The sequence below is a fragment of the Armigeres subalbatus genome, chromosome 3, assembly GCF_024139115.2.
Source record: "Armigeres subalbatus isolate Guangzhou_Male chromosome 3, GZ_Asu_2, whole genome shotgun sequence".
Lineage (NCBI taxonomy): Eukaryota > Metazoa > Arthropoda > Insecta > Diptera > Culicidae > Armigeres > Armigeres subalbatus.
In genome coordinates this window covers 251,677,161-251,703,864 of record NC_085141.1, presented here as the reverse complement: position 1 = coordinate 251,703,864, position 26,704 = coordinate 251,677,161, and the positions used below count along the sequence as shown (strand labels likewise).

At 39.6% G+C, this 26,704-nt stretch overlaps 2 protein-coding genes across 4 annotated transcripts; one reads left to right on the top strand and one right to left on the bottom strand.

Moving 5' to 3' along the window:
- Positions 1-1,671: 1,671 nt before the first annotated feature.
- LOC134228020 (uncharacterized) lies at positions 1,672-23,049 on the top strand. Of its 2 annotated transcripts, none has more exons than XM_062709783.1 (5): positions 1,672-1,810; positions 1,885-3,231; positions 21,611-22,129; positions 22,190-22,354; positions 22,417-23,049. In XM_062709783.1, the coding sequence occupies exons 2-5, from the start codon at positions 3,121-3,123 to the stop codon at positions 22,528-22,530; spliced, it is 909 nt and encodes a 302-aa protein (XP_062565767.1). In that variant the 5' UTR covers positions 1,672-1,810; positions 1,885-3,120; the 3' UTR covers positions 22,531-23,049. The 2 variants fall into 2 exon arrangements, with proteins under 2 accessions (XP_062565767.1, XP_062565765.1); XM_062709781.1 differs by having other exon boundaries at positions 22,399-23,049.
- Positions 5,046-8,629, bottom strand: LOC134228019 (uncharacterized). 2 transcript variants are annotated; one of them, XM_062709779.1, is made up of 4 exons: positions 8,175-8,629; positions 7,813-8,117; positions 7,221-7,708; positions 5,046-7,148 (listed from the first exon to the last, which is right to left on the bottom strand). In XM_062709779.1, exons 3-4 carry the CDS (start codon positions 7,270-7,272, stop codon positions 5,257-5,259), a joined length of 1,944 nt encoding a protein of 647 aa, XP_062565763.1. In that variant the 5' UTR covers positions 7,273-7,708; positions 7,813-8,117; positions 8,175-8,629; the 3' UTR covers positions 5,046-5,256. The 2 variants fall into 2 exon arrangements, with proteins under 2 accessions (XP_062565763.1, XP_062565764.1); XM_062709780.1 differs by having other exon boundaries at positions 5,046-7,708.
- Positions 23,050-26,704: the final 3,655 nt, after the last annotated feature.

The window sequence follows — 26,704 nt, the reverse complement described above, 5'->3', positions numbered from 1 at the left end:
GGTGCCCACAACCGAATTTCGCAGCTAATTTGGAAAATGAAGAAAAAATATTTCACGCTTAAATTTTAATGGCAATCGTCATTGAGCTCCAAAATAGATGGATAAATATGCATTGGAACTCACTTTTTGAATTAAATCACTTCAATTTATGACACTTTAAAAAAGGCCAAAAAACTTTCGTGTTGTTTTTTTTTTGTTAAAAAAAATCATTTGTCCCTAAATGATTTGTTCCTCCCCTATGGATCCTGGATGCCCTTATAAGTTTTGGGAATCTTTTGAATTTCAACCACCTATTTCTGTATATGATTGGATCGTAAAGTGCACATGTTTGAGGGAATTTATTTCAGTACCCTTTCAATCTTTCCACAATTTCCACTTTCCCTGCCCCCCTCTGGCTACGCCCTTTGTGTTCTATCAACGTTACCGCTAGATAACTTGAAGTAGTTTCAGAAGTATAATTGCCGTTTTTCCAACAACACGTTTCTCGTACACACATCTGCAGAAGATTTCAGGCACGACACCCGGATCGGAAAAGGCATAAGCGTATCTTAAAGCAACAGCAAAATGTGCAGCGTGTTTGATCATATGATCCGTTCTAGGTTGCACTTTATGGATTTTCTCCGCTTTCTATTTCGAAAGCATCTGTGGACAGTGACCATTGGTTTGAGGTTAGATGTCGCGAGCAAACTAATAAGCTCGACCAGGTTTGAAATCAGAGAGAATCAGCAAAATAAGCACACGCCAATATTCAATAACAAAGAGAAAGGTTGACTTTCACGTATAATGGTGGTTTGATGATAAAATTCGACATAGGAAAATGGTGATGAACTAAAAGGTCACTCATAAAACCCATCATAAGGATCATTGTAAATAAACGAGAATCTCTGTTCTAAGGTAGCTTTTAGTCGGTGTGATAGTTGCACATCTTCGTTAACCGTCAATTACATTCGATTAAGATAAATGACAATCACACGTATTTTGCGAACGATCTTTTGTTGATGAGCTTTAGTGTGTGGATGCTCTCAGATTTTTCTGAATACATAGTTGAATCTCAGAGACAAACATCGAGGAAAACTGTGAAGTTTTTCCGCCTGATCACACAGTGGAGCAAAATAGGTTAAATATTAGCTTCGGGCTTCGGGGCCGTGTGGTTAGTGTCGACAAGCGTTCAATCGCATTGCACTGCGTAGTGTGGGTTCCGACCTCAATCGTAAAACTTTTCGCAAGAAAAAAAAAGTTTTCGGCAGAGCCAATGGACGTTGCATGTTGATCCGTTCATATACAAATTAAAAGTTTGAAATAATATTCATTAGTCTTTAACGTAGTCCGTTCATATACAAGTTTGAAATAATATTCAATAGTTTCAAACTATCACGTCAAATGCATTTGAAACAAACAAAATATTAACGGAAGAATTCCTTTTTTTTGTTTTTGTTTAGAACCATTCAAATAGAACAATTTGTTAACCTAGAATCGAATAACACTTGATTTGGCTTGAATTTTACGTGAAATGTTTTTTGTTTTTGCAAAAAAAAAGATATTTTCTCAAGCGCTTAAGACTACAAAAAAGTATTATAAAATAATTCCCAATTGATCTATCATAAATAATGCAATGTCCTAAATTCCGTTCCATCCCACTGTGATCGCTCGCTCACATTTTGGGGAAAATTATTTTCCTCAGCGCGAAGATCGCTCAGTCATCTTCGAATCGTTGCTGGGTGAGTTTCTCGATGTGGGATTTCCCAATTTCGGTGAAAAGGTGTCAACTTTTGGGTCAATATACTTTAGTCTAAGGAGTGATTAGAAACAGGTAATATAATTAATTATAATCTTTATGAATCATATTCCAGTTTTGAAAACTTTGTCTTCTATCTTCAACCTTAGTTCAACCTGGATCCAACACATGCCAATTGCATCGGAAGAGATCCACATGGCCCGCTAGGTTGAAGTGAAAAGACACCGGTGGTGCATAAAAGCGTGTCACGATCGGCTCCTACCTTCCTAGAAGAGGTGTCCGCCATCTTTGTGTCGATCGTGTGGAGTGAAATCTGTGATAATCTTACAACGCAACACGGCAACGTGAGGAATTTCACGAATCTCGGTGTATGTCGTCGGAAAACTTAGCAGCAAAACATTTGGGAACACAAAAAAAGTACATTCGAACAAACATACCACATTGCATTGTTTGTAGGTGGACGTTTAAAATTGCGAACCTATCCCAGTCGGATGGGATACCATCATTTGCAGATTCAAGCAATTACACAGTCATAAATTCGAACATTCAGAACGGGAAAGGTGAAGTAATACCTACTGCAACGGCGAAGGGAACGGCTAGAACATCGGTGAACAGCCAGCGCAAAGATCAACTTCACTTAGACCATTTTGGCTAAAAATAGTGAACGGATATTTTTAGTTTAACAACACTCACTCATACGGGCGTTTGGAAGAGACGCGTGCTCCGAATAATCTAGTCAGCGGGGAGCGCAACCAAAAGTGTGTAAAGAATAACACATTGGATTGGGAAAACGCTCGGTTCGGGAAATGAGCGGCCTGCTGCGATCCTTGCTTTAGGCGAGAACAAGGTGTGCTGCGGGTGCTGCGGCGATCGCAGATCATTTCGGGTATCAAATTTAAGCCAGCGAAAAATTGTTGTTTAAAAGTACCCGCCTCGCACTGAAAGCCGAAATAGTATTAACTACGCTAAAATAAAACAAATAGAAAATCGGTGCGAGATTCACCCGCAAAAGTGCCCATGTAAATGCCAGCGAAGTGGAAAACAAACCAAAAGGAAAAACAACGACCAAAATTGTGTCGCGTTGATGAAAGTAACGAAAATAAAACACACCGCACCGATCGGAGTCCGTCGCGCCGTGTCGGGAGTATCCGGAAGACAGTTCGAGTAAATCTTAGAACGACAGAATTTTTCGGTGAAGCATTTGGCCTCTACCGGGAGTACTAAATTTTGTTCGAGTGTCAACGTTGTGGATGTGTCTTACATTACTTATGGACTGTGGAATTTTCAAAAGCTGAAACGTGGTCTCGTGGCGAAGAAGCACCGTACTGGACGCGTGTTAGTGAATGTTTGACGGTTAAGGCGATTGCTGGAATTTCTAAGTGATTATGGGTTTGGAAAGTGTTCAAACGAGGCAGAACGGTGCCAACGGATTGTATTCCTCGTCACTGCAGTGGTACTATCTGCCAAACGGGGATCATTCGAGTGATTCCATACAAGTAAGAGAGGTTGATGAACGTAATAGCGCGTAATAGTTTGGAAGTTTGTTTTTACTAATTATAATTAGGTGACCTTTAATAGAAAGGTAGTTGTATGATATTGAATTTATATAAACAATCATCTTCTTTTTCTGAACATGATTTCAATTATACATTTTTTTGGCATCCACAGATTTACGTATGTTTTTGCAAAGTGGTACATCAATTTTTTTTGCGTGATTTTTACCACGGGAACATTGACCCTTCCGTTACCAAGGAAAATAAAATCATTTTGGCTGTATCTTTTTTGTCTACCAACATTTTTTTTAGAACCTCCACAAAAAGAAGCGTAATTTATTCTAGTTTCCTTTATTGACTTTAAGGATTGGTCATTTGGTTCCGGAGTCATTTTCTAGAACGCATACTCTGGAAATGTTTATTTTAGACATTTTGAATGGAAACGACGCATGAACTATGTCAAATTTGATCGGCCCAAAATATGGGCTGTATTAATTCCGGATACTGTACGGAAATAGGAAATAGGCGACATGTCATGTCAAACTTCACTGGTTGACCGAGTACCTGTTCAGAGTTAATTGTTGAAAACAATCAAACATCCATTCATGATTTTAAAAGTTATGACATTCTATGAAAATTTTATACTTTCTTGGCCATATTCGAACCGACGGTTGACGAATTGCGGCGAAGAAGTGGCCACCAAACCTCACGATTTCAAAAGCTGTGACATTCTATGGATGTTTTGTACTTCCTGGACCATATTTGAATTTGAACTGATTGGAATCGGGTTTGGATGTGTACCGGTTTAGAGTGGCAGCCAAATAAAATTTCCACAAAGAACTAGAAATTTTCCATAAAAAAATAATTCCAATAAAAGAATCAGGGGATAAGCAATAAATAAATATAAACAATGCAAATACGTTTTTTCATAAAAAAATAAAACTAGGGTTATGCGCTAATTCGTCCATGGCGCTAGTATCCGTCATATCAAATTATAAATCACTAAATACTCGCGAAACGTAAACTGAAATAATGAACTAATCATCTGGCGAGATAGAAAAAAGTGTACACTACGATCTGCATTCATTTAAATTACATTCCGGTTACAGTTAAATTTAACTTTGCGACTGAGACTTTTTGCACAATTTCCTACGTTATCCGTGCGACGAAGGAAAATCCAGTTCGTTCATTGCTGTAGAAGACGCGCAACACCGTCACCAAAATCAACGTAATTCACTGATTTTCACCGCACTTTTTCACATAAATTTCTCACTGCGCACTAAATAAAAGCAATGTTTATTGCTTAAGTGAAAAATAATTGAAAAACAAGTACCGGAAGGCGTTTAAATAATCTGTTTTATTCAAACTTTAGAGCGTTTTAAATTTATTTTCTTCGTCGCCTTGTTTATAGTCGAAAAACGCGTTGCCAAACTGGTGTTTCGAACTGAAATAGGGTAAGACGGTATAATGCGCTCCACCTGGCCAAAACGCCCCCCTTTGATTTCTAGAAAACTTTAACTGATTAAGAGTCAAACTCAGTTGGAACCTATAAGTATTTGTAAATCCATCATACTATGTGAATGTGGAAGTATTTTTGTATTACACAATGAAAATAATAGCAAAATACAAAAAGTTACAGTTTTGATGTAATTTTTCATGTTTGTTTGCTCAACATTCTGGAGCGACTCTAGCGTTCTGAATTAGGATTTGTAACCTTTTATGCATAAGGATTTGAAACCTTTTTATTATCGGATTGATAAAATACCAATGAAGGGCTATAAAACGTCTTTGATTAAGGTGGGGCGTATTACCCTGGGTGGTGCGGATAGAGTCGATTTGCTTGTCAAACTGGAGCCTGAAAGGTCTTTTGTGCGGGAGCCAAACATTGAACATTGTGGTTATGTTTCTTCCAGATCTTCTGTCGAGAAGTATTGTAATTGTTCGGAAAATAATTAAACAAATTAAGTTTTTTTTTTATTACAAATATTGTTACATTTTATTTTTCTCTATTATTACTTGCTTCCGTCATCACACGACCATACTTCGACTATCATATTTCGATTTCCGCGTTTTCCAAATTTTCTCCGATATAGTTTTTAATTTTATCAATATTTTAACTGATTCTTCTTTCAAATTATGACAATTCATCAGACTTTGAGGCATCGGGACGTTGTACAGCTTGCTATAATTTTCTCTTTTATCTGCACGTAGCTTATTGTACCAATAATCTAAACCAATGATGAAATGAAAAAAATCTTCCGATGGAAAAACGCGATTGAATTTGCGGAATTCGTGTAGCCTAATTGTGTATTGTGCATAATCCTTATTGAATGGAATAGACGTTATACAAGTAGCTCGACATTTTTGGCATAATTTAGAATTTATCGCCGATACAATTTTATGCGATACTTGGAAGAACGCATTGAGATTTGCTCGATCATTTAAAGATATTATATTAATCGCTATCTTCATCGTGTCCGATTGATTACATGATACATCAAGAGGCTCATTCTCTGCTTCCTGAACGTTTTCAGTTATGGAATCTATCGGCTCAGAAACAGACGATATTTCATGTTCCGTAATATCAACACTCTGTTCAAATGACGATGAGCAAGCACTTTGATCTATTTTGGATCGTTTTGTACAGCGTGATACCGGATTTCGCTTGAGAATATCAGTGAAAGTAACCAAGTATTGTCGTTCGTCGACATCATATGAGCTGTGCTGAGGTACGTGCATGTATTGTGACAAAGTTATTGTTCTTAAATGTTGTTTCATTTGCAATGCCGTAGGTCTTTTCTGCTTGGCTCTTACAACTGAAAAAAGATTCTCCAGACAATCTTGCGTTAATCTTGACGTATATAGAATCGTATATCCCGTACTGAAAAAGTAAGCTTGTAATCGAATTAACGCCTTGGTCGACATCACCGCTGCAGATTGCCAAGGTTTCCAGTGTCTTTTCTCTCCTACACTAAGATCACTGAACAGCCTACACATCATAGACATATGTTCTAAGGCTGATGCGTATTCAACAGAATTTGCTGGTTGTAATGCACTAGAATCATCACGAGAGTTAACTATGTCATACCATTTAGCTAAATCTCCTAGGTAAGCAGCAGTCGCTTTTAGCTCCTCACGTCCAGTTTTCTCAGAAATTACTTCCAAAGCAGCCACAAGATTATGATTACAATATTTTGTTGCGTTTGTAACTTTCATTTTATCAACATTTGAAAGCGGCCTTCTATCAAAATCCACATCGGCAGCTGTCAAGCGACCAGCGAGTTTATAAAACATAGGTTGGTTCGACTCCTCGTCTACTAAAGCTTTAATGTGTTCCCGGTCCACTATATTAGTCGATAGGCCATGTTTCTCAACATACCAATCGGGTAAAAATATATTCTTGTTAGAAATAAAACCATGCACTGAATTTTTGAAAATATGCACAGGATCAGCGATAAATTCAAGCTTCCTACTAGGATCAACCGGATGTTGTATTGATAGATTGTTTTGGAGCGTATCCTTCCGAACATTTACTCCGAATTCAACCCACATTGCCTTATTTGCACTGCCACAATCCGATGTCACAAAATGCACACGCAAGTTATGATCTTCAGCTTTCTCAATAATTTTCTCTACAATAGACTTAAGACAACTTCCTGGCACAGAATTACCGGTGAATTCAAATGCTACCGTTTGCTTCCACCTTTGTGCGATTCCACCGAGCATGAAAACTAAACCTTTAGTTGCAAGAGCTTCTGAATCCGGGAGCGTAACAGTTCCATACCATTTGTTGAGATTAGGACACAGTTCCTTAGCCTCGTCTATACTCATTTCATCGAGGAATAGGCCACAGTCTCTCGAGCAATCATCCATCAAAGATAGTTTTTCGTCCAGTAGCAATAACATTTCACAAAGTATACCTGTGTATAATAACAAAACAAACAGATTGCTTAAACAGTATTATAGGGGAGAAGAAGACTGCCAGCTGTTACCTTGAGAAATATTTCGGTCTACGTTAACGTAACTCGTTTTATAAAGAAACATACATACACCCTACTTTCATGAAGGTGCGTAAAGGTATTTATTCTACCATATTCAAACAAATTCTCCCATGTTTTTCATTTGATGGTTTATTTTCAGGCAGTACTGCGTTTTATTTTTCCCATTGTTCTATCATACATACATACCTGTGTCAAATGGAACATTTTGAATATGCTCGAGAAGTGTTCGCGTGGACGGATATGGTTGATTTTGCTGACGCAGGTAGTCGTATCCTTTTCCGCAAGCAAACCTCGTTTGCAGTCCACGTAGAATGGTTTGGTCGGACCACTTCCTCACTTTCTTGACTCGTCCTAATGCTACCTGAATTTGATCGTTGTTATAGATCCTACTTAACTTTTGCGGTAGCTCGAACTGCTTGGAGAGTTTCAAAAATTCTGCTTTCCAATGTTGTGCTCGTCTTCGCCACAAATTCATCAAACTAAAAGAAAATTGAAATCAACTAGTACATATGATAACAAACATAAAAACTGCGGTAAGCTAACTACTGGCGAACTTTAATGGGTAAATCATGTTTTCACTCACCTGATGTTTCGTGCGCAACATTTTTTAGATAACGGCTTAGATTGGTGCTCAATGCTGACAGGCAAGGAATCCGGAAGATCGCACTCATTCGATGATTCTTCCATCGCTTCTTCGTCGTCTCCTAAATAATCATCCGGTTTAGCATCCTCCTCAAAAATTTCTGCGTATGTGTGGTCAAACAAAGCAGGTGAGGCATACAGTGGCAAAGCATGTTGTATCACTTTGATGGTCGGAATTGCATTTCTGCTTCGAATCTGCTGGCCAAGATTATTGAACCGACGAGAAGTTCTCACATCAAAGTGATCCTATAAAAAGTTATCAGTTATAAAATTGGAACTTATCTCGTATCGTGGAATACTTACCCCACAAACCCGTGAATTCACCGTCAAATTTAAATTATCATCCCCGCAGAACTTAATCCACTCAGATCGGAGCGACGAAGTTGTAGGAAAACGATAGAAACTTATTCGATCGGTTCGACTATTTCTCCGGCAACCTTTCACTGAACACCGCATTTTAAACACAAAATTTAGATTTAATCTTTCTGAAACCACTAAAGCAGCAAAAAACTATCGCGAACGACACTTCCAGCGGAAATTTTCGAAATACAGCTGATCGAAACGGGAAAGTAAACAAACTATTACACAGTCATGTAAGGTTTTGTGCATTCATGCTCTCTCTCACAAAATCAAACGCGAGATTCGAAAAATAAATGACGTTTCAGTGCTGAGCAGTGGCAAAATAATTTCGCTCACGGCATTGGTTTCAAGACAACCCTGTAGTCGCTTGAAAATGAAAAAGCGGCTCTCTCCGCAGTACCCAGGTATTACCCAGGCACTTTTTGAAATTCATTTTTCACGACTTTTCAAAAAAGCTTTATTACGTGTTATCTGTAATATTTTCATATGACTACTCACGGGCAATGCATTTGCGAATTCCTGGACTAACAAATAACACAAAGTTAGTATAAATTGCGTTGAAAAATAAAAAGTTATCAAGGAGTTGCCTTAGGGGGGGCATATTATACCGTCTTACCCTAATCTTATGTTACACATCTGTTAATACATCATGCAGTCAATAAAAGTAGGTTTTTCAATTATTTTCCGCTAGCGTAATAAAAGTAATTAATAAAAAGCAGTATAACAATAAAAAAAAACAATAAAATTGATTAAATTTTCCAGGAACAATAAAAAAAGGACCATCTATGGAAAAAAAAAAAGTTCAGTTTTATTCCTTTTTTATTTAGATTTATTATTTTATTGCTTATTAATGATTTTTTTGTGGGAAGTTTTTTTTGGTACCTAAAGTAATATACCGATTTTATCACCCCTCCTGGTGAATTTTGGGTTGATAAAATACGACATGTGACAAAATTTGATAATTTTTTATTTGCAATTTTTAAATTCATTTCACAAATATGAATCAGTTTACAACTTGGAAAGGCAAAATGCGTGAACAGTACCGGTTATTTCTTGTCAAAAATGCTTAGAGAATCCGCCACAGGTACTCAGAAGTTATTCATAATAAACCACAGGCGGTGAAAGTTATTTCATGAAAATTATTGTTGTTTTCGGTATTATTTTCAAAAATAAAAAGAACGACTAAAATTTTCAAAAATGTTTGGGATTACAACATTGGGTCGAAAACGTGTTAAAATCGGGTCGAAAACGTGATAAAATCTGGGAGTAAAAATATCAACACTGTATATATTTTGTGGAGAATTTTGTCATTGTTTATTTATTGCTAATATTGATTTATTTATGGAAATTTTGTATTTTTTTCAATGGAACATTTTGATCACTTTATGGAATTTTTTTCTTTTATAATTGCAATTTTCGCCCATTTTTTTGTTTTGTGGAAAAAATGTTTATGGAAATTTTGCATTATTCAAGAAAATTTTATAATTGAACCGGTGCCAGCGAAAGTGATACATGTTACATTGAGTAAATTTTATAGGAGACGCATTTTTCCAAAAACCTCAAAGATAAAATTTTAATTAGCTATTTTCTGCAATTCAACTGTACGTCTGTTCCAACTGTTATGACTAGTGTGCCTAAAGGTAGTAATGAGAAATATGCGACGTTTCTTGACAAATTTTAAGTTTGTTTGAACAAAATGTACATGTATGTACCACTATTAATGGGAACAAAATGCAACAGAAACTGAAAATCGATGCCAGTAAAAGTGGTACACGTTCATTTATAAAATGATTCTAAACGGCAGTAAACCATTTTGAAATTTAAAAGAGAGTTACAATCTGTTGCGGGAACATCTTTGTTGTTAAATTTTCTTTCCAATTAGCTGATTTTAGTGGGTAGAACTGTACATGTACAACTTTTCTTGTCAACGAAATTGCCATTGTGATATTTACCAGAAATTAAAAAGTGCAGATTTAGTTGTCAAAAATCACTTTTTCGTCATTCCCTTTCCAGTGCCGTGACGAGCTCTTCGACTTCGGTGATCTCGTCCAGGTCTTTAACCCTTAGATTCACCTCGGTCATGAGTGCCCTCACCTTGACCGTCTCGCCTAGGGCTTCCACCGCCAACTTCTTGTAGGCTGCGTCCTTTTACGAGACGCCCCGCTTCAGCTCGAGGATCATCTCGCCCATCCGGGTACGTCTTATTCGACGTACGTCGGCGTTGAGTTCACCGAGCTTGTCGTCACTCCTCATCGCCTTCAAGGCGCCCGAGTACTTGGCCTCGTCCGTCTTGATTACTAGGGCATCGCCCTGGAGCGATTGGCGCCTACCCTAGACTTCTTGCTACCATCATTCGCCTGGGGCTTCTTTTCGGCCCTTGACGTCTTCGGTTTCCTCTTGTTCTTGACCAAGGTCCAGGAGGCGTCATCCCCCTCTATTTCCCTGGTCTGGTGCGGCTGAGAGCTCTCAGCCTGCCGTAACCCCTTACTATCGTCTTTCCTGGGTGGACGAACCTTTCCAGGTCCTTCCTCCCCCGGTTTTGGAGGAACCTGGCCGCGGTTCAGCTTCCCAGCCCCACTACCCTTGTTCGGGGTAGTAACCCTCCGCGTTTTGGAGCGGCCCCAAGGGAGCTCATCCCCTGGAGACTGTCTCCCCCGTTTTGTGTCTGTTCCGTCGGAGCAGTCACCCCCGACGTGCCCGCGAATACTTGAGCCTCAGTCTGGATAGACTTTGGCACCACCGTCTTCGCTGGCACGCCCTCGGTCAATTCAACCTTGCCTGAGTCCGCAAATCCTTGGGCCTCAGTCTGGGTAGAAATCGACTCCACGGATTTCACGGGTTTACACTTGGCCGTTCCGACCGCCCTCTCCAGCTTGGCGTCCAACATCGACTTTCGAAGTTTCAGCAAGCTCCCCTTGAGGTCCTTACTGATATTATGCTTGGATGACGCAAAGTCGATGATGGCGTCCAGCTGTTCCATCGCCACTTCGAAGGCCGAAGGCCCATTTCGTTTGCGGTTCATCGCCCTCACAAGGCATGGGCCGTCCATAACCACTACCGGCGTAGCCGGGGAGAAGTTTAAGTGACCCACGCTGGCGCTGCGCTCCGAGCTGCCGACTATTGCCTCTGACCTCCTAGGTGGAGACCTGAACAACCCACCTCTTGCGAAGGGGTTGTCGCCTACAGTACTACCACTAATTGCAGAATTGACTTGGTTTTCCATTTTGGTCCCACGAGTTGCTCGGGAAAAGAGGTCCACCACGCCAGAGCCCAGCATGACGCGGTAAGGGACATTACTGTGGAGGGTGCCCAGGTACCCCACAGGCTCCGTCAAAGGCCTAGCTCATTATTTCACACCCCTGGCCATGCATCCCCTCGGCACGGGTCGCTTAACGCCTTGGGATTAGGGGTTGGGGACGATGGTCCCTTTGGTCGCACCCACTCACTCTAGCTGATGTCAGAAGGACAACAGTGCCCAGGCTGTACTACCAGCTAAGTACGCAACCCTTAGCTGGTGGTCAATTGTCATCAGAAGACCCGTGGAAGCGTGAGATTGGAATTTGTGAGGAGAGCTGTGTAGGTCGCTTCTTCCCAGACGTCAATTCGCCATTTCGCAGCTCTGACAGATCTAACAGATCTCCTGCTTGTTTGGAACGCGCATTTGTATGGAACTGACAGACTATTCTGTTCGAATTCTGATACTTGGCAACACTGTTATTATAGTCACTGTACATCCGAAAGGGCTTGGATGAATGAAGTAGGGCTTCCATTTTTCCCGGGAATCAACTACCCGGGAAACGGAACATAAAATAATAATTTCCCGGGATTTCCCGGGATCCCGGTCTGCTGGAAAACTGTCACTTCAGTCCATGGTTGACCACATGTCTTTGACTGCTGGCGAAGCACCACGATTGCTTTGATTAATACTTTGGTGGCTCTCCGTTGTTGTTCATATGAAGCTTACTTTGATGCGTTTAAATCAATTAGATATTAGACCATATGAATAAAACTGAGTAAATCTCGCGTGATTTTTTAAAACGTCCAAAAGAGAGGCTCTCTTTGTTTACTTTCCCTTCCGATTATTACAAAGTCATACTAAAATTTACATCGGATGTTTCAACAGAAATCTGAAGAAAATAGCTTTGTCTAGCGTGCTGAGGTGGAAATATTACAATAAATACAAAACTAGCTTCGATATTAGTGAAAGCACAGATAACAGACATTGAAGCAAGAACAAATTTTATTGAAAATCCTGTGTAAACTTTTGAATTGATATACGTTGGCCCACTACTGCCATCTACTCAACTGATTGCGGCAGTACCTAAGGATGCAGCTGAATTACAACCGTCGAACGCAGCTAATGCATTTGACAGCCGCAATCGGGCTCCGTTTTCAATAACAATGATCCTTGCGCCATCTCCAATCGATTGCCAAACGCGGTCCCAATTGAAAATACATTTGAATTAACGGTTGCGGATGTTTACACACGTATGGGATGCCAGCCTCAACATCTGTTATCTGTGGTGAAAGAGAGCGTAATGAAAGAGAGTCTCTCGTTAGGACATACGACGTTTTCAAAAATCATGCTAGAAATACTCTTTATTCAAATCTCTCTGTGCGCTGGAGCAAATCTCTGTGAATCTTCACAGACTGCTAATACTTAGTTTTTAAATCCTTGGGGGGTGGGGTATTTTTTATTTATGCCAATGGGTATTAGTTTATCCAGGAATCTGTTTTCGTGCGTTAGCAGCTATAGCTGGTCTCGATCGATTGTATCTTAAGCGGCTTTGAAGTCGTTGAATAGATTATGTGTGGGCCTTTGTTGTTTTTCAGCCGGCCGCTCTCCTCCTGGATTTCCTGGAGATTAGGAGCCGGAAGTCGTTATCCTGCGCTCGTGTTATCAGGTTCATTACCATACCACCACCGTTGTCTGCCACATCGCCATTCAGGTGCTCTTCGTAGTGCTGCCGCCACCTTTGGAGCACCTCACGCTCGTTCGTAAGAAGGTTTCCGTTTATGTCCTTACACATATCGGGCTGTGGCACGTGGCCCTTACGAGTTACGTGAACGGTTTAACTTCTCATAAAACTTTCATGCGTTATTAGCGCGGTACAGTTGCTCACGGTCTCGATCTTCCTGCTGGCGCTTTTTCCTCCGAAAAATCTAGTTTTGTCTGTTCCACGCCCGTTTGTATCGTGCCTCGTTCGCCCCCGTGCGGTGTTGCAGCAATCTCGCCCATGCTGCATTCTTCTCCTTAACTAACTGCTCACATTCGCCGTCATACCAGTCGTTTCTTTGATCCAGGAGGACCGTGCCTAGTGCAGCGGTTGCGGTGCTTCCAATGGCGGATAGAATATCTCTCCAGCCATCTTCAACAGACTCAGCGCCTAGCTGCTCTTCCGTTGGGAGTGCCACTTCCAGCTGCTGCGCGTAGTCTTGGGCTAGTCTACCGTCTTGTAGCCGCCTAATGTTTAACCCTTAAAAGGCCGAGACGACAGTCACCTCCTTCAAAGTGCTCGTTCTCAGTAAATCGTTGACCAAATTTCCTGACCCCGGACTTTTCTCAAAGGGGATTAGTAGCGCTTTCTTTTGACATAGGTGCCGCCCTGTTAGACCCGTCTCCGCGTTCATGAGTATTGAAAATGTCTGTGTGTTTTCCTTATTTTTTGCTATGATGGCTAAATTTCTTCTGTAATCAAGTGCAATAAAGTTCTGGCGTCAAAAAATAAAGTAGATACATGAAATATATCAAAAAGAAGTGATTTTGAACGTTTCCAAGTTATCTGATTACTGTTTTTTTTTAAACTAATTTTATTTGCTAATTATCTAATACATGCATTCATCTCTTAGACTAGGTGTTCCGTGTTTTCTTAACACTATCATCCTTATTTGCTATGTTACAGTTTTAGTTATTATTAATACATTTCAATTGCCTTTGGCAGTTAGAATTTTTCCTGTGGTTGAAATAAACCATGTAGGAATTACAATGTTTTCAACTTAAACTAAACTTAACCTAATTAATACTAAGGGTACAAGGAGTTAATCGTTGCAATAGAAGATTGCAACGATTTTTGTCTAAAATTGGAAATTATTTTGTTGGACATTTGTTGCAATGTCTCAATATTAGAAATTCTATGAAGTTTATTGGTACTATACCACGGAGGCAACTTCAGAATCATTTTCAAAATTTTATTTTGAATCCTCTGAAGTGCCTTCTTTCTGGTATTGCAGCAACTAGTCCATATTGGCACAGCATACAACATGGCAGGTCTAAAAATTTGTTTGTAAATCAAAAGTTTGTTCTTAAGACAAAGTTTTGATTTTCTGTTTATAAGTGGATATAGACACTTAATATATTTGTTACATTTGGCTTGAAGGCCTTCAATGTGATTTTTAAAAGTTAATTTTTGATCTAGCAGAAGTCCTAAATATCTAGCTTCGCTAGACCAATCAATTGGAACCCCATTCATAGTGACAATATGTCTGCTAGAAGGTTTCAAATAAGAAGCTCTCGGCTTATGTGGGAAAATTATAAGCTGAGTTTTGGAAGCATTCGGGGGAATTTTCCATTTTTGCAAGTAAGTGGAGAAAATATCCAAACTTTTTTGCAATCTACTACAAATGACACGAAGGCTTCGCCCTTTGGCTGAGAGACCTGTGTTATCTGCAAACAAAGATTTTTGACACCCTGGTGGTAAATCAGGTAAGTCAGAAGTAAAAATGTTATACAATATGGGCCCCAGTATGCTGCTTTGGGGGACACCAGCCCTTACAGGTAATCTATCAGATTTATAATTCTGATAGTTTACCTGCAGTGAGCGATCTGATAAATAATTTTGGATCAGTTTAATGATGTACAGAGGAAAATTAAAATTCATCAATTTTACAATCAAACCTTCATGCCAAACACTGTCAAATGCTTTCTCTATATCAAGAAGAGCAACTCCAGTCGAATATCCTTCAGATTTGTTGAGCCGAATTAAATTTGTTACTCTTAATAACTGATGGATGGTTGGATGCCCATGGCGAAAACCAAATTGCTCATCAGCAAAAATAGAATTGTCATTAATATGAACCATCATTCTATTCAAAATAATATTTTCAAAAAGTTTGCTTATTGAAGAAAGCAAACTGATTGGGCGATAACTAGAAGCCTCAGCTGGATTTTTGTCCGGCTTCAAAATTGGAACAACTTTGGCGTTTTTCCATTTATCTGGAAAGTATGCCAATTGAAAACATTTGTTAAATAAATTAACTAAAAAGGATAAAGAGCTCTCAGGAAGTTTTTTGATCAGTATGTAGAAAATACCATCATCACCTGGGCTTTCATATTTTTAAATTTTCTAGTAATAGATCTCACTTCATCCAAATTAGTTCCCAACGAAGGGTCAAAACATTCTCTTGATTGAGAATGTCTTCGAAGCCCCGTGTAACCTGATCCTCAATTGGACTAGTGAGACCTAGACTAAAATTATGGGCACTCTCGAACTGCTGAGCAAGTTTTTGAGCCTTTTCGCCATTTGTTAATAAAATTTTATTTCCTTCTTTAAGCGCTGGAATTGGCCTTTGAGGTTTTTTAAGAATTTTTGTTAATTTCCAAAAGGGTTTCGAACTGGGATCCAACTTCGAGATATTATTCTCAAAGTTGGTATTTCTCAGAATAGCGAAACGTTTTTTAATTTCATTTTGCAAATCTCGCCAAATAACTTTCAACGCGGGATCGCGAGTTCTTTGGTATTGCCTTCTTCTCACATTTTTAAGACGGATCAGTAGCTGAAGATCGTCGTCAATAATAATGGAGTTGAATTTAACTTCACATTTCGGAATTGCGATGCCTCTGGCTTCGACAATTAAATTTGTCAAAGATACGAGAGCATTATCAATATCACTTTTGGTATCGAGAGGAATATCAACATCAAAATTCCTATCGATATACGTTTTCTATAAATCCCAATCAGCTATATGATAATTAAAAGTAGAGCTGATTGGATTATAAATGGCTTCTTGTGAGATTTCAAACGTCACAGGAAGGTGATCAGAGTCAAAGTCAGCATGAGTTACCAATTGGCCACACAGCTGACTTGAATCCGTTAAAACTAAATCAATTGTAGAAGGATTTCGACTGGAAGAAAAACAAGTTGGTCCATTGGGATATTGAATAGTATAATATCCCGCAGAGCAATCTTCAAATAAAATTTTGCCGTTGGAATTGCTTTGAGCATTATTCCATGAACGGTGTTTGGCATTGAAGTCACCAATTACGAAGAATTTTGATTTGTTGCGAGTCAGAATTTGAAGATCAGCTTTCAACAAATTATTTTGCTGCCCATTGCATTGAAAAGGCAAGTAGGCTGCAATGAAGGAAAATTGTCCAAAATTTGTTTCAACAGAAACTCCCAAGGTTTCAAAAACTTTGGTTTCGAACGAAGAAAATAATTTATGTTTGATACGTCTATTAATGACAATGGCGACCCCACCACAGGCGCTGTCAAGACGATCATTTCTGTAGATAAAATAATTTGGATCTCTTTTAATGGAGAGTCCTGGTTTTAAATAAGTTTCTGTTATAATGGCAATATGCACATTATGAACTGTTATGAAGTTGAATAATTCATCTTCCTTACCCTTTAGAGAGCGGGCATTCCAATTTAGAACTTTCACACAATTATTTGGATCCATTGAAACGGAGTCCGATAACAATTTTTTGTGTGTACTTTATTCCAACCTGAACAGCTTCAGGAATGGTATTTTCTTTGAACATTGCATCAATCATGTGATGCAATTGTTCAGTTAAAAAGTCAAAATCGGAGCAGTCATGCTACCTGAATCGGCAACATGACCGTTATTTTCCGTTGGGACATGGGTATAAACCTCATTTTGAGAAGAGAAATTTTGTCTACCAGCAACGATGTTTGCATACGTAGGTACATTGGAAAAATTGGAATTTACTGAAGTGCTTGCTACCCGTTGACGAGCGCCAAAATTTGTTTGTGAATTGTGGGGGGTATGAATTGCTCGACCGGTAACCGGTTTCGAAATTTGAGCGTTTGAAAAATTTCTACCCGTCGAATCTGGGATCCGATTGGAATTTCCCGTCATCAATTTTGCACGGGAATTCAAAACTTTTTTGCGTGAAGGGCATTTCCAGAAATTGGATTTATGATTGCCCCCACAATTTGCGCACTTAAGATTCCAATCTCACAGGACATGCGTCCTTGGCGTGAGAGGTTCCACCACAAATCATGCATTTAGCATCCATGTGACAATGTTTGGTTCCATGACCCCACTTTTGGCACTTACGGCACTGGGTGGGGTTTTGGAAATTTCCTCCAGGCCTGCGTAAATGTTCCCATGTAACACGGCCATGGGACATAATACAGGCCTTTTCCAAACTTTTCATATTATTTAGTTCACTTTTGTTAAAATGAACTAAATAAAATTCTTGAGAAATGCCCCTCTGGGAAGTACCAGAGTGTGATTTCTTTTTCATCTTAATTACTTGGACTGGTGAAAATCCAAGTAATTGAGAAATTTCAATTTTAATCTCATCCAGTGATTTGTCGTCACTGGGGAGACCTTTCAAGACGACTTTGAACAATCGCTCAGTTTTGTCGTCGTATGTGAAGAATTTATGGCGCTTCTCAGTTAAATACTGAAGAAGACGTTTGCGATTGTCAAAGGATCCCGGCAAAACGCGGCAGTCACCCTTCCTAGCAATCTGAAATGAAACCTTGATCCCCTGAAGGTTACTCAAGATTTCATTCCGGAAGCCAGAAAACTCGGCAACAGATACCACAATTGGCGGAATCCTTTGTTTCTTCGCATGAATCGAATCACCTGGGCTAAAGGTAGATTCGATTTGCTCAATTTCATCATTAATCAAATCGAACTGATTGCTCAGTTCGATTGGAGAAGAATTATTTCCGATATTAGAGTTAGAAGGAATATCTGAAGTTTCCAGCTTCCTTCTAGTTTTTCCGCGCTTGGGCAGGACGGTCTTGAAACCTTGTTTCTTTGAAGGAAGTGGAGAATTCAGAGACTCCCCCTTCCTCTTGTTTTTATTAATGCTCATGGCTGAGCGTGGAGACGTGACCTTCTAAGAGGTTTTTTCCCAGAACGGTGTCCCTGCAGGATTACCACCGCTTGTCGGAATTTTACTTCCACAAACGGGTCCAACGTAAAACGAAGGCACGGGTCCTTGCAAAGATCGTAACGGGATCAGTGGGTACAAATAGCGCTAAGAAGCACCGTTGAAATTAAAATAGCTTCGGGTAGTATTAAAAACTTCCTTCCGCAAAGAGAGAAAGAACCGCACAGCACGAAAGCACGATGCGGTCTGATATCTGATTACTGTAATTACCGATATTGAAAGCCATCCCTGATCTAAGATTTATGGTAATATTTCTTAAAATCTGACCACGAAATAAACCAGACAGGAGGGAAAAATATCACAAAAAACTGTAGACATGTGTAATCAACTTTATGTATTGAAGATACTATTTTGGAACATTCCAGTTCATCCAAAATATCCGTGAGGTATTGAATTCTACCATAGAAGCGAAAGGTAATGTGCACATAAAAATACTCAGAGTACATCCTACTCAGTACAAAGATATCAAATGACTCATGGGAAATTTTTCTGCGTTTCCCATAATGACATTCTAGAATCCGTGAAATGTTCTGAAGTTCGGCTTATAAGACCTACGCTACAACGGCATCGAAAATGTTTTCGGCAGCTATCAAAAACTTTCCCAACAGATCCTTGGATACCTCCAAGAAACGTTATACCGATCTTTCTGCACTTCAGTACACTGCATCATCATCATCAGATCTACAATCCAGTAAAAGCGCAATGCTTGTTTCAAATCAAGCTCAGGTCATCCTGCCCAGTTCAAGGAAATAAAATGATCTATGAGAAATTTTGCTGCGTGCCCCAGAATGCCATTCTAGAATGCGCGACATGTTCTGAAGCTCAGCTCGTAAGACCTACGCTACAATGGCCTCGAAAATGTTTTCGGCAGTTATCAAAATCCTTCCCAACAGATTCTTGGATACCTGCCAAAACTCGTTATACCGATCTTTCTGCACTTCAGTACACTGCAGGTCATCTAAAATGTTCTTGAGTTCAGGTCGTCAGATCTACAATCCAGTAGAAGCGCAATGCTTGTTTCAAATCAAGCTCAGGTCATCCTGCACAGTTCAAATAAATCAAATGACTTATTGGAAATTTTGCTGCGTGCCCCTTAATGACATTCTAGAATGCGCGAAATGTTCTGAAGTTCAGCTCGTAAGACCTACGCTACAACGGCCTCGAAAATGTTTTCGGCAGCTATCGAAACCCTTCCCAACAGATCCTTGGATACCTGTTTTGGCGATACAAAAAAATTTGCGGAATATACTTTTTGCCAAAAAAAATCGTTTTGGTATTACCGCGATAATTTTTTATCCTATGAATCAATATGGTCGAAACTTAGGTATGGTAAAATTCAAGTTATATCTGAGCTCTGGTAAAATTTTCAGCAAAATTGGTTAACACCCAATCTAGATCTAGATCTCCAAAGTTGACCATTTTGTATGAATAACGGCAAATGGGCTTTTTATTATGCAGGTCATTGTATTTCAAATCAAGCTTAGGTCATCCTGCTAGGATGACCTAAGAAATCAAATGACTTATTGGAAATGTTTCTGCGTGCTCCATAATGACCTGAACTCAAAAACGTTTTTGATGGTCTTCAGTGTATTGAAATGCAGAAAAATCGGTATAACATTTCTTGGCAGGTATCCATCGATCTGTTGGGAAAGGTTGCAGAATAATTAAAAAAGGGAATGCAGAATAATTTTCAATAATTCATTTGATTTCTTTGAACTGAGCAGGATGACCTGAGCTTGATTTGAAACAAGCATTGCGCCTCTACTTGATTGTAGATCTGACGGCCTGGACTCAAAAACGTTTTGGATGACCTTGAGTGTATTGAAATGCAGAAAGATCGGTAAAACATTTCTTGGCAGGTATCCAACGATCGGTTGGGAAGGGTTTTAATACGCAGAAGAATGGTACGCGGAAGAATTTCCAATAATTCATATGATTTCTTTAAACTGAGCAGGATGACCTGAGCTTGATTTGAAACAACCATTGCGCATTGCGTTGCGTAGGTCTTACGAGCCGAACTTCAGGATATTTCGCGCATTTTAGAATGCCATTATGGAGCAGGTAGTAATTTGATCCAAGGTATCCAACGATCTGTTGGGAAGGGTTTTGATACGCAACAGAATGGTACGCAGAAGAATTTCTTTTTATTCATTTGATTTCTTTGAACTGAGCAGGACGACCTGAGCTTGATTTGAAACAAGCATTGCGCTTCTACTTGATTATAGATCTGACGACCTGAACTCAAGAACGTTTTGGATGGCCCCCAGTATATTGAAATGCAGAAAGATCGATATAACGTTTCTTAGCAGGTATCCACGGGTCTGTTGGGAAAGGTTTTGATAGCTGTCGAAAACATTTTCGGGGCCGTTGTAACGTAGGTCTTACGACCTGAACTCACGAACGTTTTGGATGGCTTCGAGTGTATTGAAATGCAGAAAGATTTGTATAACGTTTCTTGGTAGGTATCCAAAGATCTGTTGGGAAGGTTTTTGATAGCTGCCGAAAACATTTTCGTGGCCGTTGTAGCATAGGTCTTACGAGTTGAACTTCAGAACATTTCACGCATTCTAGAATGTCATTATGGGACACGCAGCAAAATTTCCAATAAGTCATTTGATTTCTTTGAATTGAACAGGATGACCTGAGCTTGATTTGAAACAAGCATTGCGCTTCTACTGGATTGTAGATCTGACGACCTGAACTCAAGAACGATTTGGATGACCTGCAGTGTACTGAAGTGCAGAAAGATCGGTATAACGTTTCTTGGCAGGTATCCAAGGATCTGTTGGGAATGGTTTTGATAAGTAGGTCGGGAGTGGTGATCTCATTCCTACACTACCTGGGTACGCCTCCCCAGGTGGTTGCAAATTTATTTTACCTTTCTAAAAAAATAAAAATAGTCACTGGTCACTCGGAAGCACATCAGTCTGTGTGTGATCTCCAGCTTCTGTACGTTGCAGTTCACACTGAGCGCAATGGCCAAAACCAGGCCGTCGTACCAAAGTATCGCTAGCTAACAATTTTCATTTACTGAAGCACACGCGTGCGCTGTTAGTTATTATGATTGCCCTTATGTTTAATTTGTATTTTTTGAGGATTCATGTTTATAGACATAACTTGATATTTTTTTTATTTCACCTTCTTCGGACTGTTTTGACTAACTCTAATATTTTTTTTTTTTCATTTGGCCTTTCTATAACAAAATTATCATTTTTCTTACTTTTCGCAGCCAAACTCGAAACTGTTACAAACACTCTGGAGTCCTTTTCCCACATCACAAAGCTATTCCAACGGAACCGACGAATCCAACTCACCACTAGCAGGTAGCCTCAACGATCTGTGCGACCAGTTCACCGATTTGAACCTTTTTGGTCTTGGCCAAAATCAAAACTTCTCATGTCAGCAGCTGGGCAGTCCCACTGGTAGATGCAATGGTTATACGAATGGATTGGACTGTTTGTCAGGATATGGCGGAAGGGATGGAATGCGTGGAGTTGATTGCAATGTCGAGGGAAATCGGCTGAATGGAATGATCAGGAATGGAAATGTAAACTACTCAGACGGATGTGGTTCGATAGGTCATCCACATCATTTACAACAGCAGCATCATCATCATCAACAGCAGCAGCAGCATTCTTTGCTTTCCATGAACAGTCAACATAACCAGAAATATAGCAAAATCCCGCCAGCTAACTATCTTTGCCATTTATGTTTCAAGAAGGGTCACTACATAAGAGATTGCCCCCAGGTTAGTGAGTTATTGAGTTGCACATTTTTATCAGTAATACATTTGATGATTTATATCCAGGCTCGCCCGAAAGCCGAGGGCAAAACTCCATATCAAGGAAAGAAGCGATGCTTTGGCGAGTACAAGTGTCCAAAGTGCAAACGAAAGTGGATGTCCGGTAACTCGTGGGCGAACCACGGCCAGGAATGCATCAAGTGCCACATCAATGTCTATCCGCACAAGCAGGTTGGTGCTCAACAAAGCATTGAACAGCTTTTAATAGTCACTAGAACTCCCATTCTTTGCAGCGTCCCCTCGAAAAACCGGACGGCTTGGACGTGTCTGACCAGTCCAAGGTTCACCCGCAGTTACTGTGCGAAAAATGCAAGACGCTCGGTTATTACTGCCGAAGAATCCAGTAGCAGCGGGAAGGATTTATCGACGTTTGCTATAGTGTGAACGAATGGGTTTATTAGCGTTATGCCCGATGTGCCAGTTTTAAAAGCGCCTAAGTGTTGTGTTAAACCTAGTTCTGTTTAGAGCATCATTCTCATATCTTCCAAGAGTCATTTAATCGAAACCAGTTATTTTTTTTGTTCGAAAACATTGAATTCCGCAACAAGGAGTTGTTGAAAAGTTGCCTTATTTGTGTATGTAACGATCGAATATATCTGATACTAAAAACGCTCAGCTGCCAGTTGAAAGGAACTAATTTGTATATAATAATGTTCTATCATGTTTAAATTTTTGCACCCATCTGGTGATTTTGTCGAAGCATTATTAACGTATCTACGTATTGGTAGAAGATGATTTTATAGCAAAACTGAGCGAATCGAGATTAAAGTGCCAAAAATGGTTACCGTACTAAAATACTTAAACTATGATACCATGTGCCAACCAACCTGATTGCGAACCAATAAATTACGAATGTTTTATCCGAATTATAGCATTTTTGATTTTGTCAGTATCATAGTAAAGACCTCGTTTTTATGTCGCTTGTTGATCTTTTCACGAGTTCCTGATGTGTCGAAACAGCGAAGGTATTGGAAATTATTAGTTGGTTGAGGAGCAGAATACCTAAATGCCGCTCGAGATCGCATAACGGCATCCTTACTTTTGCCGAATCAGCGATTCTAGCGATTTATGATTTGACGAATCTGATAGCACTCCCACACAAACCAACACTATCAACAGGTAGCATAAGCCTTCACCTACGTGTTGATGGTGTTGGTTTGAGTGGGAGATTCGTCAAACCGACGTTTGAATCTTTGTTTACAAAAGCAGATAAGTCGTTTTGAAAATTTGGTATCAAATATGCGATTCACAGCACTTTAGTCATAAGAAGTTGATGCTCTAATGCGCAATTGTACCATGCGTCTCCATATACTTATATTATTATGCAAATTTTAAATATTCCTATCTATCATGTAGCCTATGAATCCAATATTCTCTTGAAAAACGCTCATGGAGGCATAAACATATTAGAAGAAATACAATCACCTCTCCGCATTTGGATATTGAAGGGACCATCGACATAGGGAGGATACAATGATATGGAAATGCTAATATCATCTTCAAACTTGGACGTACATGTTCATGATAGCATTAGAGGCGAAAGTATAGAATTGATAGTTCCGTTAGGATACGGCAGGCATGAAGAATGTTTTTATAGAAGTCGATTTGAAAGCGAGCGGAGGGCAATATTTGTGATGGCACATATCGCACGACTCCGCACGCGATGGCATATGAGCAAGTCAAACCACCTTCCTTTCTGCCAGTGAAGATATATCAGCTTCCACACTGATATTCTTCCCTCCCCCTTCATACGGGAGCTTGGCAGAAGGAAGGTCGTGCGATATGTGCCATCACAAATATTGCCCTCCGCTCGCTTTCAAATCGACTTCTATAAAAACATTCTTCATGCCTGCCGTATCCTAACGGAACTATCAATTCTATACTTTCGCCTCTAATGCTATCATGAACATGTACGTCCAAGTTTGGAAGATGATATTAGCATTTCCATATCATTGTAAATCGTTTAACTTCACGTAGAAGTAACACACACGAAATCATTAATTTAGGGAGGATAGTTGATTCAAAAGTATAAGATTGCTAATGTCGTTCCTGTTCGTGTGACTAACATCTAGGCTACTTCGACCTGGCAGTCAAAGTACCGGTACTACAAGTGTCAAATCGATGTTGGTGATGAAACCAAACATGCACTACAACATGATGCATCAAATATGGCCAATTGAAGCTAGTTGAATCGTAATTTGGCAAAATACTTTGAATGACTACAGCGCCACTAGCATTCTAGTACTTATGCTTTTACTAGAGAGATCGAGGAATAGCAGGAAAATTGATGCTAGGTGCTAGATTGTTATTGTATGGTCTAGTAGCCTGAAAATTTTAACATATCGACATACTTGATACTTCTAGACCAACATTTGAAAAGGGCGTTACGACCAAAATTTATTCCTTCTTATTCTTCGTCTACATATAAAGCTATATATGTGGACGAAAAATCAGGAGGAATAAGTTTTGGCTGTTACGCTCTTTTCAAATGTTGGTCGAGACTTGATATGCCGTAATCTGAAAAAGTGACGTATGCTCCATTTTACAACATGCCTGTTTTTCATTTTCTGTTAAAGAGTTCGATGAGTATTACTGGTTAACACCATTTTTGGAAAATGGCTAATACGTCACTTTTTCAGATTACGGCAGTGATGGGCTACAGCTCTTCGATGAACCTACGCCGAACGGAATATCCTTCTCCACTGGACTCGATCCTGGGCCAATCGCTTCCAGTCGCCCTGAACATTGAGCGCCCTCAGGTCCTCTTCAACTGCAAAAAGCCATCGTGTACGTGGCCTTCCACGAAGCCTGCGGCCTCTTCCGGGTTCTCTATTAAAAATTATCTTCGCTTGACGTTCTTCCTGCATATGAACAACGTGACCAGCCCACCGTAGTCTGCCGTGCTGTATAAGCTTGATAATATCCAGCTTTTTATACACCTGGTACAATTCGTGATTCATGCTACGCCGCCAGATACCGTTCTCCTGTTTACCGCCGAATATTGTCCGCAGCACCTTACGCTCAAACCCTCCGAAAGCTCTCCGATCAGCCTCCTTTAACGTCCATGTTTCATGGCCGTATAAAGTCACTGGATGAATCAGAGTAGTATACATCGCGAGTTTTATCTTCGTTTTCAGACTACGGGACTTAAGCTGGTTACGGAGTCCGTAATAAGCCATATTTGCAGCTGCAATACGCCTTTTCACCTCACGGGTAACATCATTATCGCAAGTCATTAATGTTGAATATAATGAATAAATGAAACTAATCAACATAATAAATATAAAGAACATAGGTACTAAAACATTGAATGCAATCAATGTATAAATACTATATTTGTTTGTTTTTTAAAAAAATATTCATCTGACCCAAAGTCTTAATGAAGTCTTAATAAATATTGAATTACAATTCGACATTGTTGTTTCATAAGGGCGAAAGTCGCAAACGTAAACATTGACTTGTTTCGCAAATTGCTCGAAAATAAGGACGACTCCAAGCCAACTACCGTCGTGCGGGGCTTCTTTTGATAAATCAGGGGCTACTTTGGACATTTTAAAACAAGAATTATAACGAAAATTACTATAAAATTGTCATTATCACCAATCGGGTGTCTTGTTGATGGTTGGATGGTAACTTTCTGCTTCAAATTTGGTATTTTTTTCCGTTTATTTCTTTCAAAAAATCCCCCGGAATCAAAAGAAGCCCCGCACGACGGTACCACAGGGAACTGATAGAGCTCCGCGGCTTCTGCGGCATAGAAGTGGGAGATACCGTGAGTAGGCCGCAATAATCGTGGAATCAGCGGGAAAAGTCATTGTTTAAGTTTGCGACTTTCGCCCTTATGCAACAACAATGTCGAATTGCTAAAGGGTGTATTCGATAAAAATGGCACACCGAAAATCTTCTGTAACTTTTGAACCGTTTGAGTAAAAAACCTGAAAATTTGAGCAAATTTTATTCATAGTGCATTGTTTACATCTGCAGAGTTTCATAGTTTTACATACGATCATATTTTCGGAACAAGAGATTGCCAGAGAAAAAAAATTGTGCATCTACCATCAAAATCCGGAGGCGTCCCACCGATCGATCGCTAACAAGCTTGGGATTGCAAATTCAACTGTATCTCGTGTAATGAGAACCTTCAAGGAGCGTCTGAGTGTTCAAATGAAGGAAGTGAATGTTCCAATGGACAGTAAAATGACTCAGAGTGGTTCAACAGCTCAAGAAGTTCCAAAACGTGTCCATTTGAGATGTCGCTAACAAGTCCAAGGTGTCGGTTAGTTTTGTGCAGAAAACCATAAAGCGTGCTAGGTTATATGTTTACAAGATGCAAAAAACCCCAAACTGAGATGAAAAGCGAAACACCACTGCAAAAACTCGCGGCCGGAAATTTTACATGAAGTCAAGGCTGACTTCCGTCAACTTCCTGGGCAAGAATATATCGTTGCCAAGTCTAAGTTAGATATTCCGGACGATGTCCGAACAAAGAAGTTATTAAAATTTCCAAAGAAGGCAGATGAT